This window comes from Rhodnius prolixus, unplaced genomic scaffold, assembly GCF_049639745.1.
Source record: "Rhodnius prolixus isolate KJV_2025 unplaced genomic scaffold, Rpr scaffold_9, whole genome shotgun sequence".
Classification (NCBI taxonomy): Eukaryota; Metazoa; Arthropoda; class Insecta; order Hemiptera; family Reduviidae; genus Rhodnius; species Rhodnius prolixus.
Genome location: NW_027411604.1, coordinates 4,970,162 through 4,992,141, shown reverse-complemented (window position 1 = coordinate 4,992,141; position 21,980 = coordinate 4,970,162). Strand labels below are relative to the sequence as shown.

At 33.1% G+C, this 21,980-nt stretch overlaps 1 protein-coding gene and 1 long non-coding RNA gene across 2 annotated transcripts in view; one reads left to right on the top strand and one right to left on the bottom strand.

Annotated features, from left to right (window-relative positions):
- The first annotated feature begins 14,551 nt into the window (after nt 1-14,551).
- Nucleotides 14,552-21,980, top strand: part of LOC141454774 (uncharacterized) — a 44,278-nt gene continuing 36,849 nt past the window's right edge. The window contains exon 1 of the mRNA XM_074129363.1: nt 14,552-14,801. Coding sequence (XP_073985464.1) covers nt 14,727-14,801 — 75 coding nt within the window. The 5' untranslated portion in view covers nt 14,552-14,726. The remainder of the gene's footprint in view (nt 14,802-21,980) is intronic.
- LOC141454775 (uncharacterized) overlaps nt 20,422-21,980 on the bottom strand; it is a 40,048-nt gene continuing 38,489 nt past the window's right edge. Inside the window, exon 4 of the long non-coding RNA XR_012458965.1 lies at nt 20,422-21,792. This is a non-coding gene — a long non-coding RNA (uncharacterized lncRNA). The remainder of the gene's footprint in view (nt 21,793-21,980) is intronic.

Here is a 21,980-nt window from a genome sequence, read left to right as displayed (position 1 = left end):
TCTTGCTATTGAAATTGATCAACCCAATAAGCATTAGCCTTAATATTAACTGTTCAATACAGGAGCAGCATCATTCCTGTAGCATTGCTTTACTATTAACTATCGTACACAGAAACCACAGCATCTCAGTGAAATTGGGAGACTCTTTCTACTTTTACATTAGTTTTTACTTCTTGTTTTGAAAATAGATCGACCCAAGATCTACAATCTAGCATTGCCTTTAATATTAATTATCAAATGCAGAAATAGCAGCATTGCAGTGAAATTAAAGGACTATTTCCACTTTTGCCACTGGTTTTTACTTCTTGTTTTTCAAAATAGATCGACCCAACATGTACAATCTAGCATTGCCCTCCATACTAACTATCAAATACAGAGACAGCAGTCAACTATTGAATTAGAAGACTATTTCTACTTTTTCCATTAGTTTTTACTTCTTGTTTTTCAAAATAGATCGACCCAACATGTACAATCTAGCATTGACCTTAATATTAACTACCAAATGCAGAAACAGCAGTCAACTATTGAATTAGAAGACTATTTCTACTTTTTCCATTAGTTTTTACTTCTTGTTTTTCAACATAGATCGACCCAAGATGTACAATCTAGCATTACCATTAATATTAACATTCAAATGCAGAAATACCAGCATTGCAGTGAAATTAAGAGACGATTTCCATTTTTTACACTGCTTTTTACTTCTTGCTTTTGAAAATAGATCAACCCAACATGTACAATCTAGCAAAGCCCTTAATATTAACTATCAAATGCTGAAACAGCAGCCAACAACTATTCAATGTAGGAGACTCTTTCTACTTTTACATTAGTTTTTACTTCTTGTTTTGAAAATAGATCGACCCAAGATCTACAATCTAGCATTGCCCTCCATAATAACTATCAAATGCAGAGACAGCAGCATTCCAGTGAAATTAGGAGACGATTTCTACTTTTTCCATTAGTTTTTACTTCTTATTTTTGAAAATAGATCGACCAAACGTGTAAAATCTTGCACTGCCCTTAATATTAACTACCAAATGCAGAAACAGCAGTCAACTATTGGAATTAGAAGACTATTTCTACTTTTTCCATTAGTTTTTACTTCTTGTTTTTGAAAATAGATCGACCCAAGATGTACAATCTAGCATTACCATTAATATTAACATTCAAATGCAGAAATACCAGCATTCCAGTGAAATTAAGAGACGATTTCCATTTTTTACACTGGTTTTTACTTCTGGCTTGTCAAAATAGATCGACCCAAGATGTACATACTAGCATTGCCCTTATATTAAATATGAAATGGACAAACAGGAGCATTGCAGTGAAATTAAGAGACAATTTCCATTTTTTACACTGGTTTTTACTTCTGGCTTGTCAAAACACATCGACCCAAGATGTACAATCTAGCATTGCCCTTAATATTAACATTCAAATGCGGAAATTCCAGCATTGCACTGAAATTAAGAGAATATTTCCACTTTTTCCAATGGTTTATACTTCTTGTTTGTCAAAATAGATCGACACAAGATGTTCAATCTAGCATTGACCTTAATATTAACTATGAAATGCAGAAACAGCAGCCAACTATTGAATGTAGGAGACTGTTTCCACATTTTCCACTAGATTTTACTTCTTATTTTTCAAAATACATCGACTCAAGATGTACAATCTAGCATGGCTCTTAATATTAGCTATCAAATGAAGAAAGAGCAGCAATAAGGTGAATTTAAGGGACTGTTTCCACTTTTTCCATTAGATTTTACTTCTTATTTTTCAAAATAGATCGACTCAAGATGTACAATCTAGCATGGCTCTTAATATTAGCTATCAAATGAAGAAAGAGCAGCAATAAGGTGAATTTAAGGGACTGTTTCCACTTTTTCCATTAGATTTTACTCCTTATTTTTCAAAATAGATCGACTCAAAATGTAAAACATACCATGGCTCTTAATATTAGCTATCAAATGCAGAAACAGCAGCAATAAGATGAATTTAAGGTACTGTTTCCACTTTTTCCATTAGATTTTACTTCTTATTTTTCAAAATAGATTGACTCAAGGTGTACAATCTAGCATGGCTCTTAATATTAGCTATCTAATGCTGTAAGAGCAGCAATAAGGTGAATTTAAGGTACTGTTTCCACTTTTTCCATTAGATTTTACTTCTTATTTTTCAAAATAGATCGGCTCAAGATGTGCAATCTAGCATGGCTCTTAATATTAGCTATCAAATGAAGAAACAGCAGCAATAAGGTGAATTTAAGGTACTGTTTCCACTTTTTCCATTAGATTTTACTTCTTATTTTTCAAAATAGATCGACTCAAGATGTACAATCTAGCATGGCTCTTAATATTAGCTATCAAATGAAGAAAGAGCAGCAATAAGGTGAATTTAAGGGACTGTTTCCACTTTTTCCATTAGATTTTACTTCTTATTTTTCAAAATAGATCGACTCAAAATGTAAAACATAGCATGGCTCTTAATATTAGCTATCAAATGCAGAAACAGCAGCAATAAGATGAATTTAAGGTACTGTTTCCACTTTTTCCATTAGATTTTACTTCTTATTTTTCAAAATAGATCGACTCAAGGTGTACAATCTAGCATGGCTCTTAATATTAGCTATCAAATGCAAAAACAGCAGCAATAAGATGAATTTAAGGTACTGTTTCCACTTTTTCCATTAGATTTTACTTCTTATTTTTCAAAATAGATCGACTCAAGTTGTACAATCTAGCATGGCTCTTAATATTAGCTATCAAATGCAGAAACAGCAGCAATAAGATGAATTTAAGGTACTGTTTCCACTTTTTCCATTAGATTTTACTTCTTATTTTTCAAAATAGATCGACTCAAGGTGTACAATCTAGCATGGCTCTTAATATTAGCTATCAAATGAAAAAAGAGCAGCAATAAGGTGAATTTAAGGTACTGTTTCCACTTTTTCCATTAGATTTTCCTCTTTTTTTTCAAAATAGATCGACCCAAGGTGTACAATCTATCATGGCTCTTAATATTAGCTATCAAATGAAGAAAGAGCAGCAATAAGGAGAATTTAAAGTACTGTTTCCACTAATTCCATTAGATTTTACTTCTTATTTTTCAAAATAGATCGGCTCAAGATGTACAATCTAGCATGGCTCTTAATATTAGCTATCAAATGCAGAAACAGCAGCAATAAGGTGAATTTAAGGTACTGTTTCCACTTTTTCCATTAGATATTAGTTCTTATTTTTCAAAATAGATCGACTCAAGGTGTACAATCTATCATGGCTCTTAATATTAGCTATCAAATGAAGAAAGAGCAGCAATAAGGTGAATTTAAGGTACTGTTTCCACTTTTTCCATTAGATTTTACTTCTTATTTTTCAAAATAGATCGACTCAAGATGTACAATCTAGCATGGCTCTTAATATTAGCTATCAAATGAAGAAAGAGCAGCAATAAGGTGAATTTAAGGGACTGTTTCCACTTTTTCCATTAGATTATACTTCTTATTTTTCAAAATAGATTGACTCAAGGTGTACAATCTAGCATGGCTCTTAATATTAGCTATCTAATGCTGTAAGAGCAGCAATAAGGTGAATTTAAGGTACTGTTTCCACTTTTTCCATTAGATTTTACTTCTTATTTTTCAAAATAGATCGGCTCAAGATGTGCAATCTAGCATGGCTCTTAATATTAGCTATCAAATGAAGAAACAGCAGCAATAAGGTGAATTTAAGGTACTGTTTCCACTTTTTCCATTAGATTTTACTTCTTATTTTTCAAAATAGATCGACTCAAGATGTACAATCTAGCATGGCTCTTAATATTAGCTATCAAATGCAGAAACAGCAGCAATAAGATGAATTTAAGGTACTGTTTCCACTTTTTCCATTAGATTTTACTTCTTATTTTTCAAAATAGATCGACTCAAGGTGTACAATCTAGCATGGCTCTTAATATTAGCTATCAAATGCAAAAACAGCAGCAATAAGATGAATTTAAGGTACTGTTTCCACTTTTTCCATTAGATTTTACTTCTTATTTTTCAAAATAGATCGACTCAAGTTGTACAATCTAGCATGGCTCTTAATATTAGCTATCAAATGCAGAAACAGCAGCAATAAGATGAATTTAAGGTACTGTTTCCACTTTTTCCATTAGATTTTACTTCTTATTTTTCAAAATAGATCGACTCAAGGTGTACAATCTAGCATGGCTCTTAATATTAGCTATCAAATGAAAAAAGAGCAGCAATAAGGTGAATTTAAGGTACTGTTTCCACTTTTTCCATTAGATTTTCCTCTTTTTTTTCAAAATAGATCGACCCAAGGTGTACAATCTATCATGGCTCTTAATATTAGCTATCAAATGAAGAAAGAGCAGCAATAAGGAGAATTTAAAGTACTGTTTCCACTAATTCCATTAGATTTTACTTCTTATTTTTCAAAATAGATCGGCTCAAGATGTACAATCTAGCATGGCTCTTAATATTAGCTATCAAATGCAGAAACAGCAGCAATAAGGTGAATTTAAGGTACTGTTTCCACTTTTTCCATTAGATATTAGTTCTTATTTTTCAAAATAGATCGACTCAAGGTGTACAATCTATCATGGCTCTTAATATTAGCTATCAAATGAAGAAAGAGCAGCAATAAGGTGAATTTAAGGTACTGTTTCCACTTTTTCCATTAGATTTTACTTCTTATTTTTCAAAATAGATCGACTCAAGATGTACAATCTAGCATGGCTCTTAATATTAGCTATCAAATGAAGAAAGAGCAGCAATAAGGTGAATTTAAGGGACTGTTTCCACTTTTTCCATTAGATTATACTCCTTATTTTTCAAAATAGATCGACTCAAAATGTAAAACATAGCATGGCTCTTAATATTAGCTATCAAATGCAGAAACAGCAGCAATAAGATGAATTTAAGGTACTGTTTCCACTTTTTCCATTAGATTTTACTTCTTATTTTTCAAAATAGATCGACTCAAGGTGTACAATCTAGCATGGCTCTTAATATTAGCTATCAAATGCTGTAAGAGCAGCAATAAGGTGTATTTAAGGTACTGTTTCCACTTTTTCCATTAGATTTTACTTCTTATTTTTCAAAATAGATCGGCTCAAGATGTACAATCTAGCATGGCTCTTAATATTAGCTATCAAATGAAGAAACAGCAGCAATAAGGTGAATTTAAGGTACTGTTTCCACTTTTTCCATTAGATTTTACTTCTTATTTTTCAAAATAGATCGACTCAAGATGTACAATCTAGCATGGCTCTTAATATTAGCTATCAAATGAAGAAAGAGCAGCAATAAGGTGAATTTATGGGACTGTTTCCACTTTTTTCATTAGATTTTACTTCTTATTTTTCAAAATAGATCGACTCAAAATGTAAAACATAGCATGGCTCTTAATATTAGCTATCAAATGCAGAAACAGCAGCAATAAGATGAATTTAAGGTACTGTTTCCACTTTTTCCATTAGATTTTACTTCTTATTTTTCAAAATAGATCGACTCAAGGTGTACAATCTAGCATGGCTCTTAATATTAGCTATCAAATGCAGAAACAGCAGCAATAAGATGAATTTAAGGGACTGTTTCCACTTTTTCCATTAGATTTTACTTCTTATTTTTCAAAATAGATCGAATCAAGGTGTACAATCTAGCATGGCTCTTAATATTAGCTATCAAATGAAAAAAGAGCAGTAATAAGGTGAATTTAAGGTACTGTTTCCACTTTTTCCATTAGATTTTCCTCTTTTTTTTCAAAATAGATCGACCCAAGGTGTACAATCTATCATGGCTCTTAATATTAGCTATCAAATGAAGAAAGAGCAGCAATAAGGAGAATTTAAAGTACTGTTTCCACTAATTCCATTAGATTTTACTTGTTATTTTTCAAAATAGATCGGCTCAAGATGTACAATCTAGCATGGCTCTTAATATTAGCTATCAAATGCAGAAACAGCAGCAATAAGGTGAATTTAAGGTACTGTTTCCACTTTTTCCATTAGATATTAGTTCTTATTTTTCAAAATAGATCGACTCAAGGTGTACAATCTATCATGGCTCTTAATATTAGCTATCAAATGCAGAAACAGCAGCAATAAGGTGAATTTAAGGTACTGTTTCCACTTTTTCCATTAGATATTACTTCTTATTTTTCAAAATAGATCGACTCAAGTTGTACAATCTATCATGGCTCTTAATATTAGCTATCAAATGCAGAAAGAGCAGCAATAAGGAGAATTTAAGGTACTGTTTCCACTTTTTCCATTAGATTTTACTTCTTATTTTTCAAAATAGATCGACTCAAGGTGTACAATCTAGCATGGCTCTTAATATTAGCTATCAAATGCAGAAACAGCAGCAATAAGGTGAATTTAAGGTACTGTTTCCACTTTTTCCATTAGATTTTCCTCTTTTTTTTCAAAATAGATCGACCCAAGGTGTACAATCTATCATGGCTCTTAATATTAGCTATCAAATGAAGAAAGAGCAGCAATAAGGAGAATTTAAAGTACTGTTTCCACTAATTCCATTAGATTTTACTTCTTATTTTTCAAAATAGATCGGCTCAAGATGTACAATCTAGCATGGCTCTTAATATTAGCTATCAAATGCAGAAACAGCAGCAATAAGGTGAATTTAAGGTACTGTTTCCACTTTTTCCATTAGATATTAGTTCTTATTTTTCAAAATAGATCGACTCAAGGTGTACAATCTATCGTGGCTCTTAATATTAGCTATCAAATGCAGAAACAGCAGCAATAAGGTGAATTTAAGGTACTGTTTCCACTTTTTCCATTAGATATTACTTCTTATTTTTCAAAATAGATCGACTCAAGTTGTACAATCTATCATGGCTCTTAATATTAGCTATCAAATGCAGAAAGAGCAGCAATAAGGAGAATTTAAGGTACTGTTTCCACTTTTTCCATTAGATTTTACTTCTTATTTTTCAAAATAGATCGAATCAAGGTGTACAATCTAGCATGGCTCTTAATATTAGCTATCAAATGAAAAAAGAGCAGTAATAAGGTGAATTTAAGGTACTGTTTCCACTTTTTCCATTAGATTTTCCTCTTTTTTTTCAAAATAGATCGGCTCAAGATGTACAATCTAGCATGGCTCTTAATATTAGCTATTAAATGAAGAAAGAGCAGCAATAAGGTGAATTTAAGGTACTGTTTCCACTTTTTCCATTAGATTTTACTTCTTATTTTTCAAAATAGATCGACTCAAGGTGTACAATCTATCATGGCTCTTAATATTAGCTATCAAATGAAGAAAGAGCAGCAATAAGGTGAATTTAAGGTACTGTTTCCACTTTTTCCATTAGATTTTCCACTTTTTTTTCAACATAGATCGACCCAAGGTGTACAATCTATCATGGCTCTTAATATTAGCTATTAAATGAAGAAAGAGCAGCAATAAGGTGAATTTAAGGTACTGTTTCCACTTTTTCCATTAGATTTTACTTCTTATTTTTCAAAATAGATCGACTCAAGGAGTACAATCTATCATGGCTCTTAATATTAGCTATCAAATGAAGAAAGAGCAGCAATAAGGTGAATTTAAGGTACTGTTTCCACTTTTTCCATTAGATTTTCCACTTTTTTTTCAACATAGATCGACCCAAGGTGTACAATCTAGCATGGCTCTTAATATTAGCTATCAAATGAAGAAAGAGCAGCAATAAGGTGAATTTAAGGTACTGTTTCCACTTTTTCCATTAGATTTTACTTCTTATTTTTCAAAATAGATCGACTCAAGGTGTACAATCTATCATGGCTCTTAATATTAGCTATCAAATGAAGAAAGAGCAGCAATAAGGTGAATTTAAGGTACTGTTTCCACTTTTTCCATTAGATTTTCCACTTATTTTTCAAAATAGATCGACTCAAGGTGTACAATCTATCATGGCTCTTAATATTAGCTATCAAATGAAGAAAGAGCAGCAATAAGGTGAATTTAAGGTACTGTTTCCACTTTTTCCATTAGATTTTCCACTTTTTTTTCAACATAGATCGACCCAAGGTGTACAATCTAGCATGGCTCTTAATATTAGCTATTAAATGAAGAAAGAGCAGCAATAAGGTGAATTTAAGGTACTGTTTCCACTTTTTCCATTAGATTTTACTTCTTATTTTTCAAAATAGATCGACTCAAGGTGTACAATCTATCATGGCTCTTAATATTAGCTATCAAATGAAGAAAGAGCAGCAATAAGGTGAATTTAAGGTACTGTTTCCACTTTTTCCATTAGATTTTCCACTTATTTTTCAAAATAGATCGACTCAAGGTGTACAATCTATCATGGCTCTTAATATTAGCTATCAAATGAAGAAAGAGCAGCAATAAGGTGAATTTAAGGTACTGTTTCCACTTTTTCCATTAGATTTTCCACTTTTTTTTCAACATAGATCGACCCAAGGTGTACAATCTAGCATGGCTCTTAATATTAGCTATCAAATGAAGAAAGAGCAGCAATAAGGTGAATTTAAGGTACTGTTTCCACTTTTTCCATTAGATTTTCCACTTTTTTTTCAACATAGATCGACCCAAGGTGTACAATCTATCATGGCTCTTAATATTAGCTATCAAATGAAGAAAGAGCAGCAATAAGGTGAATTTAAGGGACTGTTTCCACTTTTTCCATTATATTTTACTTCTTATTTTTCAAAATAGATCGGCTCAAGATGTACAATCTAGCATGGCTCTTAATATTAGCTATCAAATGCTGTAAGAGCAGCAATAAGGTGAATTTAAGGTACTGTTTCCACTTTTTCCATTAGATTTTACTTCTTATTTTTCAAAATAGATCGGCTCAAGATGTACAATCTAGCATGGCTCTTAATATTAGCTATCAAATGAAGAAAGAGCAGCAATAAGGTGAATTTAAGGTACTGTTTCCACTTTTTCCATTAGATTTTACTTCTTATTTTTCAAAATAGATCGACCCAAGGTGTACAATCTAGCATGGCTCTTAATATTAGCTATCAAATGCTGTAAGAGCAGCAATAAGGTGAATTTAAGGGACTGTTTCCACTTTTTCCATTAGATTTTACTTCTTATTTTTCAAAATAGATCGGCTCAAAATGTACAATCTAGCATGGCTCTTAATATTAGCTATCAAATGCAGAAACAGCAGCAATAAGATGAATTTAAGGTACTGTTTCCACTTTTTCCATTAGATTTTACTTCTTATTTTTCAAAATAGATCGGCTCAAGATGTACAATCTAGCATGACTCTTAATATTAGCTATCAAATGAAGAAAGAGCAGCAATAAGGTGAATTTAAGGGACTGTTTCCACTTTTTCCATTAGATTTTCCCTCTTTTTTTTCAAAATAGATCGACCCAAGGTGTACAATCTAGCATGGCTCATAATATTAGGTATCAAATGAAGAAAGAGCAGCAATAAGGAGAATTTAAAGTACTGTTTCCACTTTTTCCATTAGATTTTACTTCTTATTTTTCAAAATCGATCGACTCAAAGTGTACAATCTAGCATGGCTCTTAATATTAGCTATCAAATGCAGAAACAGCAGCAATAAGATGAATTTAAGGTACTGTTTCCACTTTTTCCATTAGATTTTACTTCTTATTTTTCAAAATAGATCGACCCAAGGTGTAGAATCTAGCATGGCTCTTAATATTAGCTATCAAATGCAGAAACAGCAGCAATAAGGTGAATTTAAGGGACTGTTTCCACTTTTTCCATTAGATTTTACTTCTTATTTTTCAAAATAGATCGACCCAAGGTGTACAATCTAGCATGGCTCTTAATATTAGCTATCAAATGCAGAAACAGCAGCCAACTATTGAATGTAGGAGACTGTTTCCACTTTTTCCATTAGATTTTACTTCTTATTTTTCAAAATAGATCGACCCAAGGTGTACAATCTAGCATGGCTCTTAATATTAGCTATCAAATGCAGAAACAGCAGCAATAAGATGAATTTAAGGTACTGTTTCCACTTTTTCCATTAGATTTTACTTCTTATTTTTCAAAATAGATCGGCTCAAGATGTACAATCTAGCATGGCTCTTAATATTAGCTATCAAATGAAGAAAGAGCAGCAATAAGGTGAATTTAAGGTACTGTTTCCACTTTTTCCATTAGATTTTATTTCTTATTTTTCAAAATAGATCGACCCAAGGTGTACAATCTAGCATGGCTCTTAATATTAGGTATCAAATGCCGTAAGAGCATCAATAAGGTGAATTTAAGGGACTGTTTCCACTTTTTCCATTATATTTTACTTCTTATTTTTCAAAATAAATCGGCTCAAGATGTACAGTCTAGCATGGCTCTTAATATTAGCTATCAAATGCTGTAAGAGCAGCAATAAGGTGAATTTAAGGGACTGTTTCCACTTTTTCCATTAGATTTTACTTCTTATTTTTCAAAATAGATCGACCGAAGGTGTACAATCTAGCATGGCTCTTAATATTAGCTATCAAATGCAGAAACAGCAGCCAACTATTGAATGTAGGAGACTGTTTCCACTTTTTCCATTAGATTTTACTTCTTATTTTTCAAAATAGATCGACCCAAGGTGTACAATCTAGCATGGCTCTTAATATTAGCTATCAAATGCAGAAACAGCATCAATAAGATGAATTTAAGGTACTGTTTCCACTTTTTCCATTAGATTTTACTTCTTATTTTTCAAAATAGATCGGCTCAAGATGTACAATCTAGCATGGCTCTTAATATTAGCTATCAAATGAAGAAAGAGCAGCAATAAGGTGAATTTAAGGTACTGTTTCCACTTTTTCCATTAGATTTTACTTCTTATTTTTCAAAATAGATCGACCCAAGGTGTACAATCTAGCATGGCTCTTAATATTAGCTATGAAATGCTGTAAGAGCAGCAATAAGGTGAATTTAAGGGACTGTTTCCACTTTTTCCATTAGATTTTACTTCTTATTTTTCAAAATAGATCGGCTCAAGATGTACAATCTAGCATGGCTCTTAATATTAGCTATCAAATGCAGAAACAGCAGCAATAAGATGAATTTAAGGTACTGTTTCCACTTTTTCCATTAGATTTTACTTCTTATTTTTCAAAATAGATCGACCCAAGGTGTACAATCTAGCATGGCTCTTAATATTAGCTATCAAATGCAGAAACAGCAGCAATAAGGTGAATTTAAGGGACTGTTTCCACTTTTTCCATTGGATTTTATTTCTTATTTTTCAAAATAGATCGGCTCAAGATGTACAATCTAGCATGGCCCTTAATATTAGCTATCAAATGCAGAAACAGCAGCAATAAGATGAATTTAAGGTACTGTTTCCACTTTTTCCATTAGATTTTACTTCTTATTTTTCAAAATAGATCGACCCAAGGTGTACAATCTAGCATGGCTCTTAATATTAGCTATCAAATGCAGAAACAGCAGCAATAAGATGAATTTAAGGTACTGTTTCCACTTTTTCCATTATATTTTACTTCTTATTTTTCAAAATAGATCGGCTCAAGATGTACAATCTAGCATGGCTCTTAATATTAGCTATCAAATGCTGTAAGAGCAGCAATAAGGTGAATTTAAGGGACTGTTTCCACTTTTTCCATTGGATTTTACTTCTTATTTTTCAAAATAGATCGGCTCAAGATGTACAATCTAGCATGGCTCTTAATATTAGCTATCAAATGCAGAAACAGCAGCAATAAGATGAATTTAAGGTACTGTTTCCACTTTTTCCATTAGATTTTACTTCTTATTTTTCAAAATAGATCGACCCAAGGTGTACAATCTAGCATGGCTCTTAATATTAGCTATCAAATGCAGAAACAGCAGCAATAAGATGAATTTAAGGTACTGTTTCCACTTTTTCCATTATATTTTACTTCTTATTTTTCAAAATAGATCGGCTCAAGATGTACAATCTAGCATGGCTCTTAATATTAGCTATCAAATGCTGTAAGAGCAGCAATAAGGTGAATTTAAGGGACTGTTTCCACTTTTTCCATTGGATTTTACTTCTTATTTTTCAAAATAGATCGGCTCAAGATGTACAATCTAGCATGGCTCTTAATATTAGCTATCAAATGCAGAAACAGCAGCAATAAGATGAATTTAAGGTACTGTTTCCACTTTTTCCATTAGATTTTACTTCTTATTTTTCAAAATAGATCGACCCAAGGTGTACAATCTAGCATGGCTCTTAATATTAGCTATCAAATGCAGAAAGAGCAGCAATAAGGAGAATTTAAGGGACTGTTTCCACTTATTCCATTAGATTTTACTTCTTATTTTTCAAAATAGATCGACCCAAGGTCTACAATCTACCATTGCTCTTACTTTTAACTATGAAATGACGAAACAGCTGCATCAGGAAACAGTCATCATAATTCTGCTGTTTTTGCATTAGATAGTTAATAGTAAGGCCGATGCTAGATTGTACATGTTAGGTCGATCTATTTTGAAAATAAGAAGTACAAACTATTAGAAAAAGTAGAAATAGTCTCCTAATTTCACTGGAATGTTGCTGTTTCTGCATTTGATAGTTAATATTAGAGGCAATTCTAGATTGTACATCTTGGGTCGATCTAATTTGATAAATAAGAAGTAATAACTATTAGAAAAAGTAGAAATAGTCTCCTAATTTCACTGGAATGTTGCTCTTTCTGGATTTGTTAGTTAATATTGAGAGCAATGCTAGATTGTACATCTTGGGTCGATCTATTTTGAAAAGAATGAACGAAGAACTAATGGAAAAAGTAGAAATAGTCTCTTAATTAGAGATGAACTCTGCTGTTTCTGCATTTGGTAGTTAATATGAAGGGCAATGCTATATTGTACATGTTGGGTCGATCTATTTTGAAAAGTAAGAAGTAAAAACCACTGGAAAAAGTGGAAATAGTCTCCTAATTTCACCTGATGCTGCTGTATCTGCATTTGATAGTTAATAATAAGGGCAATGCTAAGATTGTACATGTTGGGTCGATCTATTATGAAAAGTAAGAAGTAAAAACCACTGGAATAAGTGGAAATATTTTCCTAATTTCACCTGATGCTGTTGTTTTTGCATTTGATATTTAATATTAAGAGCAATGCTAGATTGTACATGTTGGGTCGATCTATTTTGAAAAATAAGAAGTAAAAACCACTGGAAAAAGTGGAAATATTCTCCTAATTTCACCTGATGCAGCTGTTTCTGCATTTGATAATTAATATTAAGAGCAATGCTAGATTGTACATGTTGGGTCGATCTATTTTGAAAACAGAGTGGTGAAAACCAATGGAAATAGTATAAATAGTCTCCTAATTTCACTGGAATGCTGCTGTTTCTGCATTTCATAGTTAATATGAAGGCATATTTTGACAACCATGAGGTAAAATCTAGTGGAAAATGTAGAAATAGTCTCCTAATTTCACCTGATGCAGCTGTTTCTGCATTTGATAATTGATATTAAGGGCCATGCTAGGTAGTACATGTTGGGTCGATCTATTTTGAAAAATTAGAAGTATAATCCATTGGGAAAAGTGGAAATAGTCTCCAAATTACTTGTGATTTCTGCTGTTTCTGCACTTAATAAGGACAATTCTGTATTGTGTATGATGTGTAGAACTGGTTTGAAAAACTTGTATACAGAATCAGCACTAAATGTTGGAAATAGGATATTCTTTTTTTATTTTCTCACACACAGTTCGTTAGACGACCTTAAAATAGGTTTACCTTAAAAATTCCTCCCTATTTTAATGCTAATGATTTTGTTTTGTTTTTTAATATTCTAACTAGTGTCTGTTCACTTAACTGACACAGTCGTTTCAGGCCGGATGAGTTTTATTTTCACCACGAAAGTAAATAATATATTTTTCAAATTGTTGGTAGTCTGAATAATTTCTCTAAGATTCGTACGATTAAATGGTTTTTTGTTTTTTCATTCTTTGCAGTATATTAAAGAAAATAAATTAAAAATAAGGCGTCAATTCGTGCTATTTTATCCTCACAATTTCTAAGCAATTTTTTAAAACCAAATGTATTTAAAAATTATGCGCAAAGTATTGTAAGTAGTAGCGTGGTTGTTTTTATCAGGGTTGTCTATGGACCAGCTGTATCTGTAATTGTATACTAGTAAAACTTTCATGTGTTTATTGTATCACTCACATTGAAGCAAAGCTGTTTTTTGAAGGAAAAAAAACGCTAACAGATAATGTGTTACAAAGTGCGACCCTTTGCTCTACTATCTGGATCTTGCACACGGTGAAAACAATCCAATGAGATATTGATGAATAGTGTGACTGCTTTATAGGCTTATATACATATATATATGTATATTGTTTGCGTATAAAATATATTAATAATTTTCATGTATTTAGTAAGGGCGATTATCATGTTCGCCTGATACCATGGCAACAAACACAAACAACTAAAAAAAAAAAAAATTGAACTAAAAACGCACACACAAAACACAAAATCTCTTAACCGAAAAAAAACAAAAACATTTAGCTCCTGTATAAACACGCAAAAGAAAAAAAAAAAAGCGTTGATTACACGCTTGTGCATTTGAGCTCCTATTCATCATATATATCATTCATTTCTGTTCTGAACGTTTGTTACTGTTTGTGGTTTGTGTTTTCTTTTTTTGTTTTGAAACAATTCAGTGTTTTCTTTTTTTGTTTTCACGTAAAGTTATTTAATTATATTTATTTTGTTTAAAGTTTTTTTTTTCATATAATTTTTTGTTTAAACGAATTCATAAAATTAGAAATGGTCTTTATGTATAGTTTTTGTTTCTGCTGTTCAGTTAGATTGGGCTCAATCGTTGTTGGAATACTTTCATTGGTTAGTTTTTGAAACATTTATTTTTTTTTTCTTACTAGGTTAGAAAATCACAAATTTCCAAAGTTTCTCCTGATACTTAGGAGTTTGTTTTAAAAAAAATATCTAAATAATGAAATACGAGGGTCGTTTGAAAAGTCCGTGCAAAAATAAAAACTACTTAATTTTTTGGGGTAAACCTTTTTTATTTTTCAACATAGTCTCCTTTTAGGCTTATACACTTCGTCCAACGCTGCTCTAGTTTGTTGATCCCTTCCGAATAATAGGATTTGTCCAAGTCTGAAAAATAGCCATTCGTTTCTGCAATCACCTCCTCGTTTGAATAAAATCTTTTTCCCGCCAGCCATTTCTTCATATTGGGGAACAAATAGTAGTCCGAGGGAGCCAAGTCTGGAGAATAGGGGGATGTGAACCCTATTTCCATTAATTTTGCGACCACAACTGCTGAGGTGTGAGCTGGTGCGTTGTCGTGATGGAAAAGGACTTTTTTGTGGGCCAATCGTGGGCGTTTTTCTTGCAGCTCGGTTTTCAAACGGTCCAATAACGATGAATAATATGCACCTGTAATAGTTTTACCCTTTTCCAGATAGTCGATGAGGATTATTCCTTGCGAATCCCAAAAGACAGTCGCCATAATCTTTCCGGCCGAAGGAACGGACTTCGCCTTTTTTGGCGCAGATTCCCCCTTGGAAACCCATTGTTTAGGTTGTTCTTTGGTCTCAGAAGTGTAGTGATGTATCCATGTTTCATCCACAGTGACGAAACGACGCTTAAAGTCCTGCGGATTCTTCTGGAACAGCTGCAAACCGTCCTTGCAACACTTCACACGATTTCTTTTTTGGTCAAGCGTGAGCAATCGCGGCACCCATCTTGCGGATAGCTTTGTCATGTCCAAATGTTGATGCAAAATATTATGTACCCGTTCATTCGAGATGCCCACAGCACTAGCAATCTCACGCACCTTCACTCTTCCGTCATCCATCACCATATCATGGATTTTATCAATGATTTCTGGAGTAGTAACCTCAACAGGGCGTCCAGAACGTTCAGCGTCACTTGTGCCCATATGGCCACTCCGAAAATTTTGAAACCACTTATAAACTGTTCTAATCGAAGGTGCAGAGTCACCATAATGTTTATCAAGCTTCGCTTTAGTCTCCTGAGGCGTTTTGCCTTTCATAAAGTAGTGTTTAATCAACACACGAAATTCTTTTTCGTCCATTTTTTGAAAATCACTTGACTTTCTCGATTCAAACGAATGCCAAACACATAGAAATAGACCGATCTGGCTGAAACTTGGTGTGTGTTCTTCCAAGAGATGCTACTAACTAAACATAACCTCGATACGCGCCAGTGGTGCTATCTCTCTGACTTTGCATGGACTTTTCAAACGACCCTCGTATCTCAGGATGTTTAAACTTTATACATAGATTTAGTCTTCTCTTCCGTGGGATCCAACTGTAACTTAGCAGACACTAAGAAGCTCCTTAGTAAGAAAAGAAATAAATATATCAGCTGCCACCGGATTCGAACCTGGGATCTCCACTTTGAAATCTACTATTCATAAACCACTTACCTGATCAATTTCCCAGATAAAATTAGTTCTTAATAATAATCATCATAATCATAAATGCCGTGAGCCTTTACTGAAAGTGCACTTTTATCTTTGGTAATATTTTTGTAATTGATAATTCAAGAAAATGGAAATTTTATTTTAGATAAAATATTGTAAATTAAATTTTGTATTTGTATTCATAATACAATATATGTATTTATACAAATGGTAGTAACATATTAAATAAATAAATAGATTTAGACACAGTAAATAAATTTAAATATTTATTAGCATAAATTTAATTAGTTTAAATTGTTAATTAGGTACAAAGTTAATAAGATTTAAATTACCATTAAATTTAAACTAATAGGAAGTCAAGTACAGTACTGTTTGATTTTATTGCCCATAATGAATGTAATAAATAATAATGACTGTTCACTATTTTTGGTGACTGAATCATAGTTTCAATAGGATGAAAAATTATTGCCAGTTTCAGTCATTATAAACTTTATTATGCCGCGAGCTTTCGACCTTAGCACTAAACCTACCGACATTTATGCATAACTATTCCTACCATGACCGGTCAAATGACCGCACTTTAAAATCACTTAAATTTCTTATTTTAGAATGAAGATAATAATTAGTTAACAATGAAAAAGCATAGTTTCTTTTGTTTAAAAATAAATCTCGTAGATTTTACTCTTTTTTGCATAATTTTTTATAATTACAGGCTTCTCAATAGCAAATTTCCCGCATACTTACTTTTTACATTTTAGACAGCATTTTTTAGTCTTATTGCCTTTGCAGTATCTTATTTGGCTATTTTCCGACCATTTGTTCTTGTACTAGTATTTGTCATGCTTTTGCAATGGTAACACAAATTTTGCCTTGAAATTTCACTTCCGGTAGTTTTTGATACAAAATCCATGCATTAATCCCGGGGCTAAGTCCCGGATATTGAAAACTATTTGTTGAGACCATCTTCGAAATTTTCTACGGTTATATTTCTTCCACGAGCTGTATTCATTTCTGCTAATTTCAGAGCGTCCAACTCCCCAAGCGGAACTGAAAGTTTCTCTTTTTTCACGTTTTTCCAAAAATGGAAATCCTTTTATTGCATCGAACGCTAGCCAAGATTTGATACCAAATTTATCCGGTTTATTTGGCATGTACCGAGTAAATCTGCATCTTGACTTTGTTGGGAACAAACGTCCTTGGAAGAGATATATGCTCTTGGTTAGAACAGTTTTGACTGTTCTCAACGAATTTGTTCCAAAATTTAGAAATCAAAGCCAATTTATCGATTTGTAAACGATTATTTCTTTGATCCACTCGAATAAGCCTCGAAAATTTCCGCCTATACATTTCTGCTCACAGTGTTTGAGAAGAATGCTCGTCCCTATTTTTGTTCCAGTGAAAATGGCAATATCGTACATTTTTCGCCTCATATGCACCACATGCAAACAATAATCCGATAAATGCATTATCAAATTGAGTTTTTGAGAGAATTCTGTTACAAAAATAAATAAATAAAATATTAAAATAAGTAAATGAAAATATTCAGCCGGTCAAATGACCGGTCGTGGTAGTTAAGAGGGACTACAAATTTTTCTCAAAAATCAAATATTAGGAAAAGAAGTGAATATTAAAAAAACAATTGTATACACATTTTAGGAAAAGTCGTGAAGTTTAATGGCGGTATGATGACGCTGTAATTAGAAAATTTAAATCAAATTTAAAAAACAGTCAATTGACCGGTCGTGGTAGGTTTAGTGCTAGGGGACTAGGTCTCATCTTCAGGGCTAATTTACAATGTACTGTTTTACATCATTAGAGGGTTGGTTTGTCTTCTGTCTTTTCTGTTCATGGAACTGATACAGTAAAAATATTAAAGCTATAAAACTAAACTAGAAAAACCGATGGGAGAAGACTCAATAATCTCAGAAAGTGTTTAAAAAAAAGGAAAAGTTCCCAGAAAGACGTTAAAAACCATTTTCGTGAAAATCTCATTAACATTTTAAGTAACATTTATAACAATAACACATCATGGTGTAACCTTGTTCACACAGTCAGCAAGTTTAGTTTTGTGAGGGAAATATAATGTATTTATTTAATATTATTATTATTTCTTGTAACTTGCTTATAATGTACAATTGTAGCAAGGGATTGACTCGTGCCTTTACAGATACAATAAAGGAAATCAAGGGGAAAAAAAGAAAACACAAACAAAAATAAATTCACTTTTATAAATAATAAAAAAGCTATTAAATTAACGAAAACAAATTTCTAATTTTTATAGAAATAATTACCCAAAAAAAATACATGCATTTGACTTTGTATACCGAGTCGAAACATAACAGATTCTCCAACACTTCTTCTTCCTGCATTCAACCTAAAATTGTGTTAGAGGGAAATATAAGGTGAAGATCGAAATTCCTACACCGGAACTGATTAATTCACTGATGACTGAATGAAAACTGATTACTTCATGATTGATAAAAGATGGTAACCGGACCAGAGATAAAATAAATACGCGTACTACGGATGGATACAATAAAACTTTACAGTTTAAAAAGTTACCAAGTATAAAGGGTTCATTTAAACGCGAACACTAATCAGCAAGTACTCAACATTTCAGCTCATATATTTCAGCTCGTAATTTCAGCCATTCATTGGCTTTATTGTGTTTTTATAAAATTTTGTTTCCTAATTTTTCCTCCGTTGTTCTAAACTAAGGGCACATTAAAATAGACAAAGGGGAAGAATAAAGAATAAATATTTATTATTATAAATATATAAAATACATAAAATAAATATAGAAGTATAAATGTATAAAAACATTTCAACCTTCTTAACTAAGTGAAGTAAGAGAAAAGTTAGGTGAGGAGGATTGGAATGCAGGGAAAAAAGGAGAGGAAAAACCTGCAGCTAGTGTACAAAGTTAGAGTAGGATATGTTTTAGTCTTCTGTGTCCTGTAGGTGGATAGAAGGATCTGTAGGAGGCTATGTCGCGGCAGAGTGGCTTGGAATGGCAGTCTAGGATGGAAAGGAGTTTCAGTAGACGATTTTGGGTATAGGAGTGTACGGGAGGATAATGGATGCAGTCTCCGTGGAGTGAGTCAATTCTAGTGCGTCGTGGAGAGTCTGTTTTGGGTTATCTGAAGTTTCTTGATGTTGCTACTACATGTCAGGGGCTCCAGACGGAGCAGGCGTAGAGAGCAACATCGGCCTAATGACTACTTTGTAGAGGAGGAGTTTGTTGGTCCACAGTCACGTTATAGAAGGATCTGTAGGAGGCTATATGGCGGCAGAGTGGATTAGGATGGCAGTCTAGGATGGAAAGGAGTTTGAGCAGACGATTTTGGATAAAGGAGTGTACCTCGGGGATAATGAATGCAGTATCTGTGGAGTGAGTCAATTCTAGTGCGTCTTGGAGAGTCTGTTCTGTATTGTCCTGGAGTTTCTTGAAGTTACTTACTACAAGTCCAGGCTCCAGGCAGAGCAGGCGTAGAGCTCCATCGGCCTAATGATCACTTTGTAAAGGAGGAGTTTGTTGGTCCACAGTCATTTTGGAGTCACGTGAGAGTAGAGGAAATAATAGTCTTACTAGTCCAGTTTGTCTGCGTTTACTTTGTCCTGAACGAGGTTTAGTGAAAGTCAGTTAGTTGTCTAAAAGTTAGCCCTAAGTACTTCACGTGGGTAGACCACTGGATGAGAGAGTTATTACATCTGATTCGTCGGTTAAGTCAGAGGGTCTACGTTTGGGGGAAGAGTATGGCGTTAGTCTTCTAGTGGTTTAATTTAATTTTCCAATTTACTGCAGAATTTTGTTAGTCTATCTATTGCAAGAGTAAGTCTTGTTGGTGATGGTGTCCATTCTCCAAGATGACCGTGTAAAAGGCCACGTCATCAGCGTACAAGGCAAGGTTGACATGTGGAGATTTTAGGGAGGAGGATTTATGTAGGTGATAAACAGGATAGGACCTAGGGATGGAACCTTGGGAAACGCCTGCTGTGATTGGTTACAGGTATGAGGAGGCAGAGTTTAGATAAAGGGGAAAAAGCTGGAGTCGGTCCATTACTTGTTGTAATTTGAATTTTAGTTTATAATCTGTTAAACAGCAGAATACTTGAGCCCAAATTAACACACATTTAGTAACAAATAAGTAACTACTTGTAATAATAATACATTTCTAAATTTATAATTGAGTACTTGTAAAGAAGTTTTATAATCAAATATTTAGTATAAAAATAGGGAATATAACTGTACATTATACTGCAATGGTCCAGTAGAGGGAGGCCTAACTACTCCTTTCTTGCATTCTCCTCGCAACATCTTTCAAAATAAAAGTAGTTATAGATCACCGTTTAAATTGAATAAAAGAGTAAATTCTTAGTCCGTACACAAGGTAAAGTATAAATTCCAAGTTAGGAAAAAAAAGGAAAAAATTATCAATAGGTAGAATAAGAAAAAGTAGCAAGAGAAAATTACAAAGTTTGCCTGTTCGAACCTGCTGAATTAGTCAAGATAGTGCCTTTGTAAATTATTGTCTTAAGAAATTAAAGGTTTTTTAGCTTACAAATTACCTGCGGGGCCCAGTATAGCCAACTTATATTCATTTTAAGGGATTATTTATACATTGCCCAGTAAAGCTGGGCCTGACCAATTGGAATGCACTACAAGCCGGAAGGAGGCTGCTAAGTAATTAAAGATTTAACAGGCGCCATTATGTCTAGCATTATTAAATTGATGGCATTAATCTTTACAAGGTATATTCTGAACCACATCTTCTTGGCGCCTGGTTCCTGGTTATAACCTGGCTATGAATGTTTTAATCATCCTAGGGGAACTCGAATTATTATTAATCGACAAATTAACTATTTATTATTTTTTTCGATGAACTAAAACTAAAAGAAAATCTTAGCCAGCTCAATTTGATTTTGATTTTTTTTTGCTTTCCGACTTCCTGGACACGAATCCCTTGATTTCCTTCAGAACTTCGGGTAAAAAGTAAAGCCCTTCCTTGTCTTCCTGGTTATTACCTTCGATCTTCTCTCTTCCTCAGTCTTTCCGTCATTCTTTGCGTCCAATCACTATTTGTAGTCTCTCCTTTTTAAGATTGTTCTTCTCCGTGATTTTATAGCCACTTTAGCTGTTGTTTCCCATCATTTCAAGGCTAGGATAGGCTTTCCCTAGTAAGTTTCCATTTCAGTATAATGTACGGTTTTTACTAACTCCCTACTTTACCCTAATATTAATAAAGATAAACTCATGAGAGTGTTCGTCTGTAGGTTCCACAAACTCGCAATAACTAGTTGCATGCAATCATCATTTGGCCCAAGATGTAGGTTTGTGTGTGTCCAGTATTTAAGGGTTTTGTGTTGGGGCTGAAATAACCGGAAGATGTAGAAGCTAGCCACTCCACACTCCCTAGGGTCCTGGAAATAAGCATGAAAAAAAATTATTATTCTTTCTATCATTTAATTCATATTTTTTAATTATATAAAGTAATGCCTATTTTTCTAGGCAGCCTTTACGTCCAACTACCAAGCAGGTGTCGTGGACGGAGGCGACTAGCAAACATACTTTACTGTAAATTCCACACATTAACCATTAAAGGTATAGA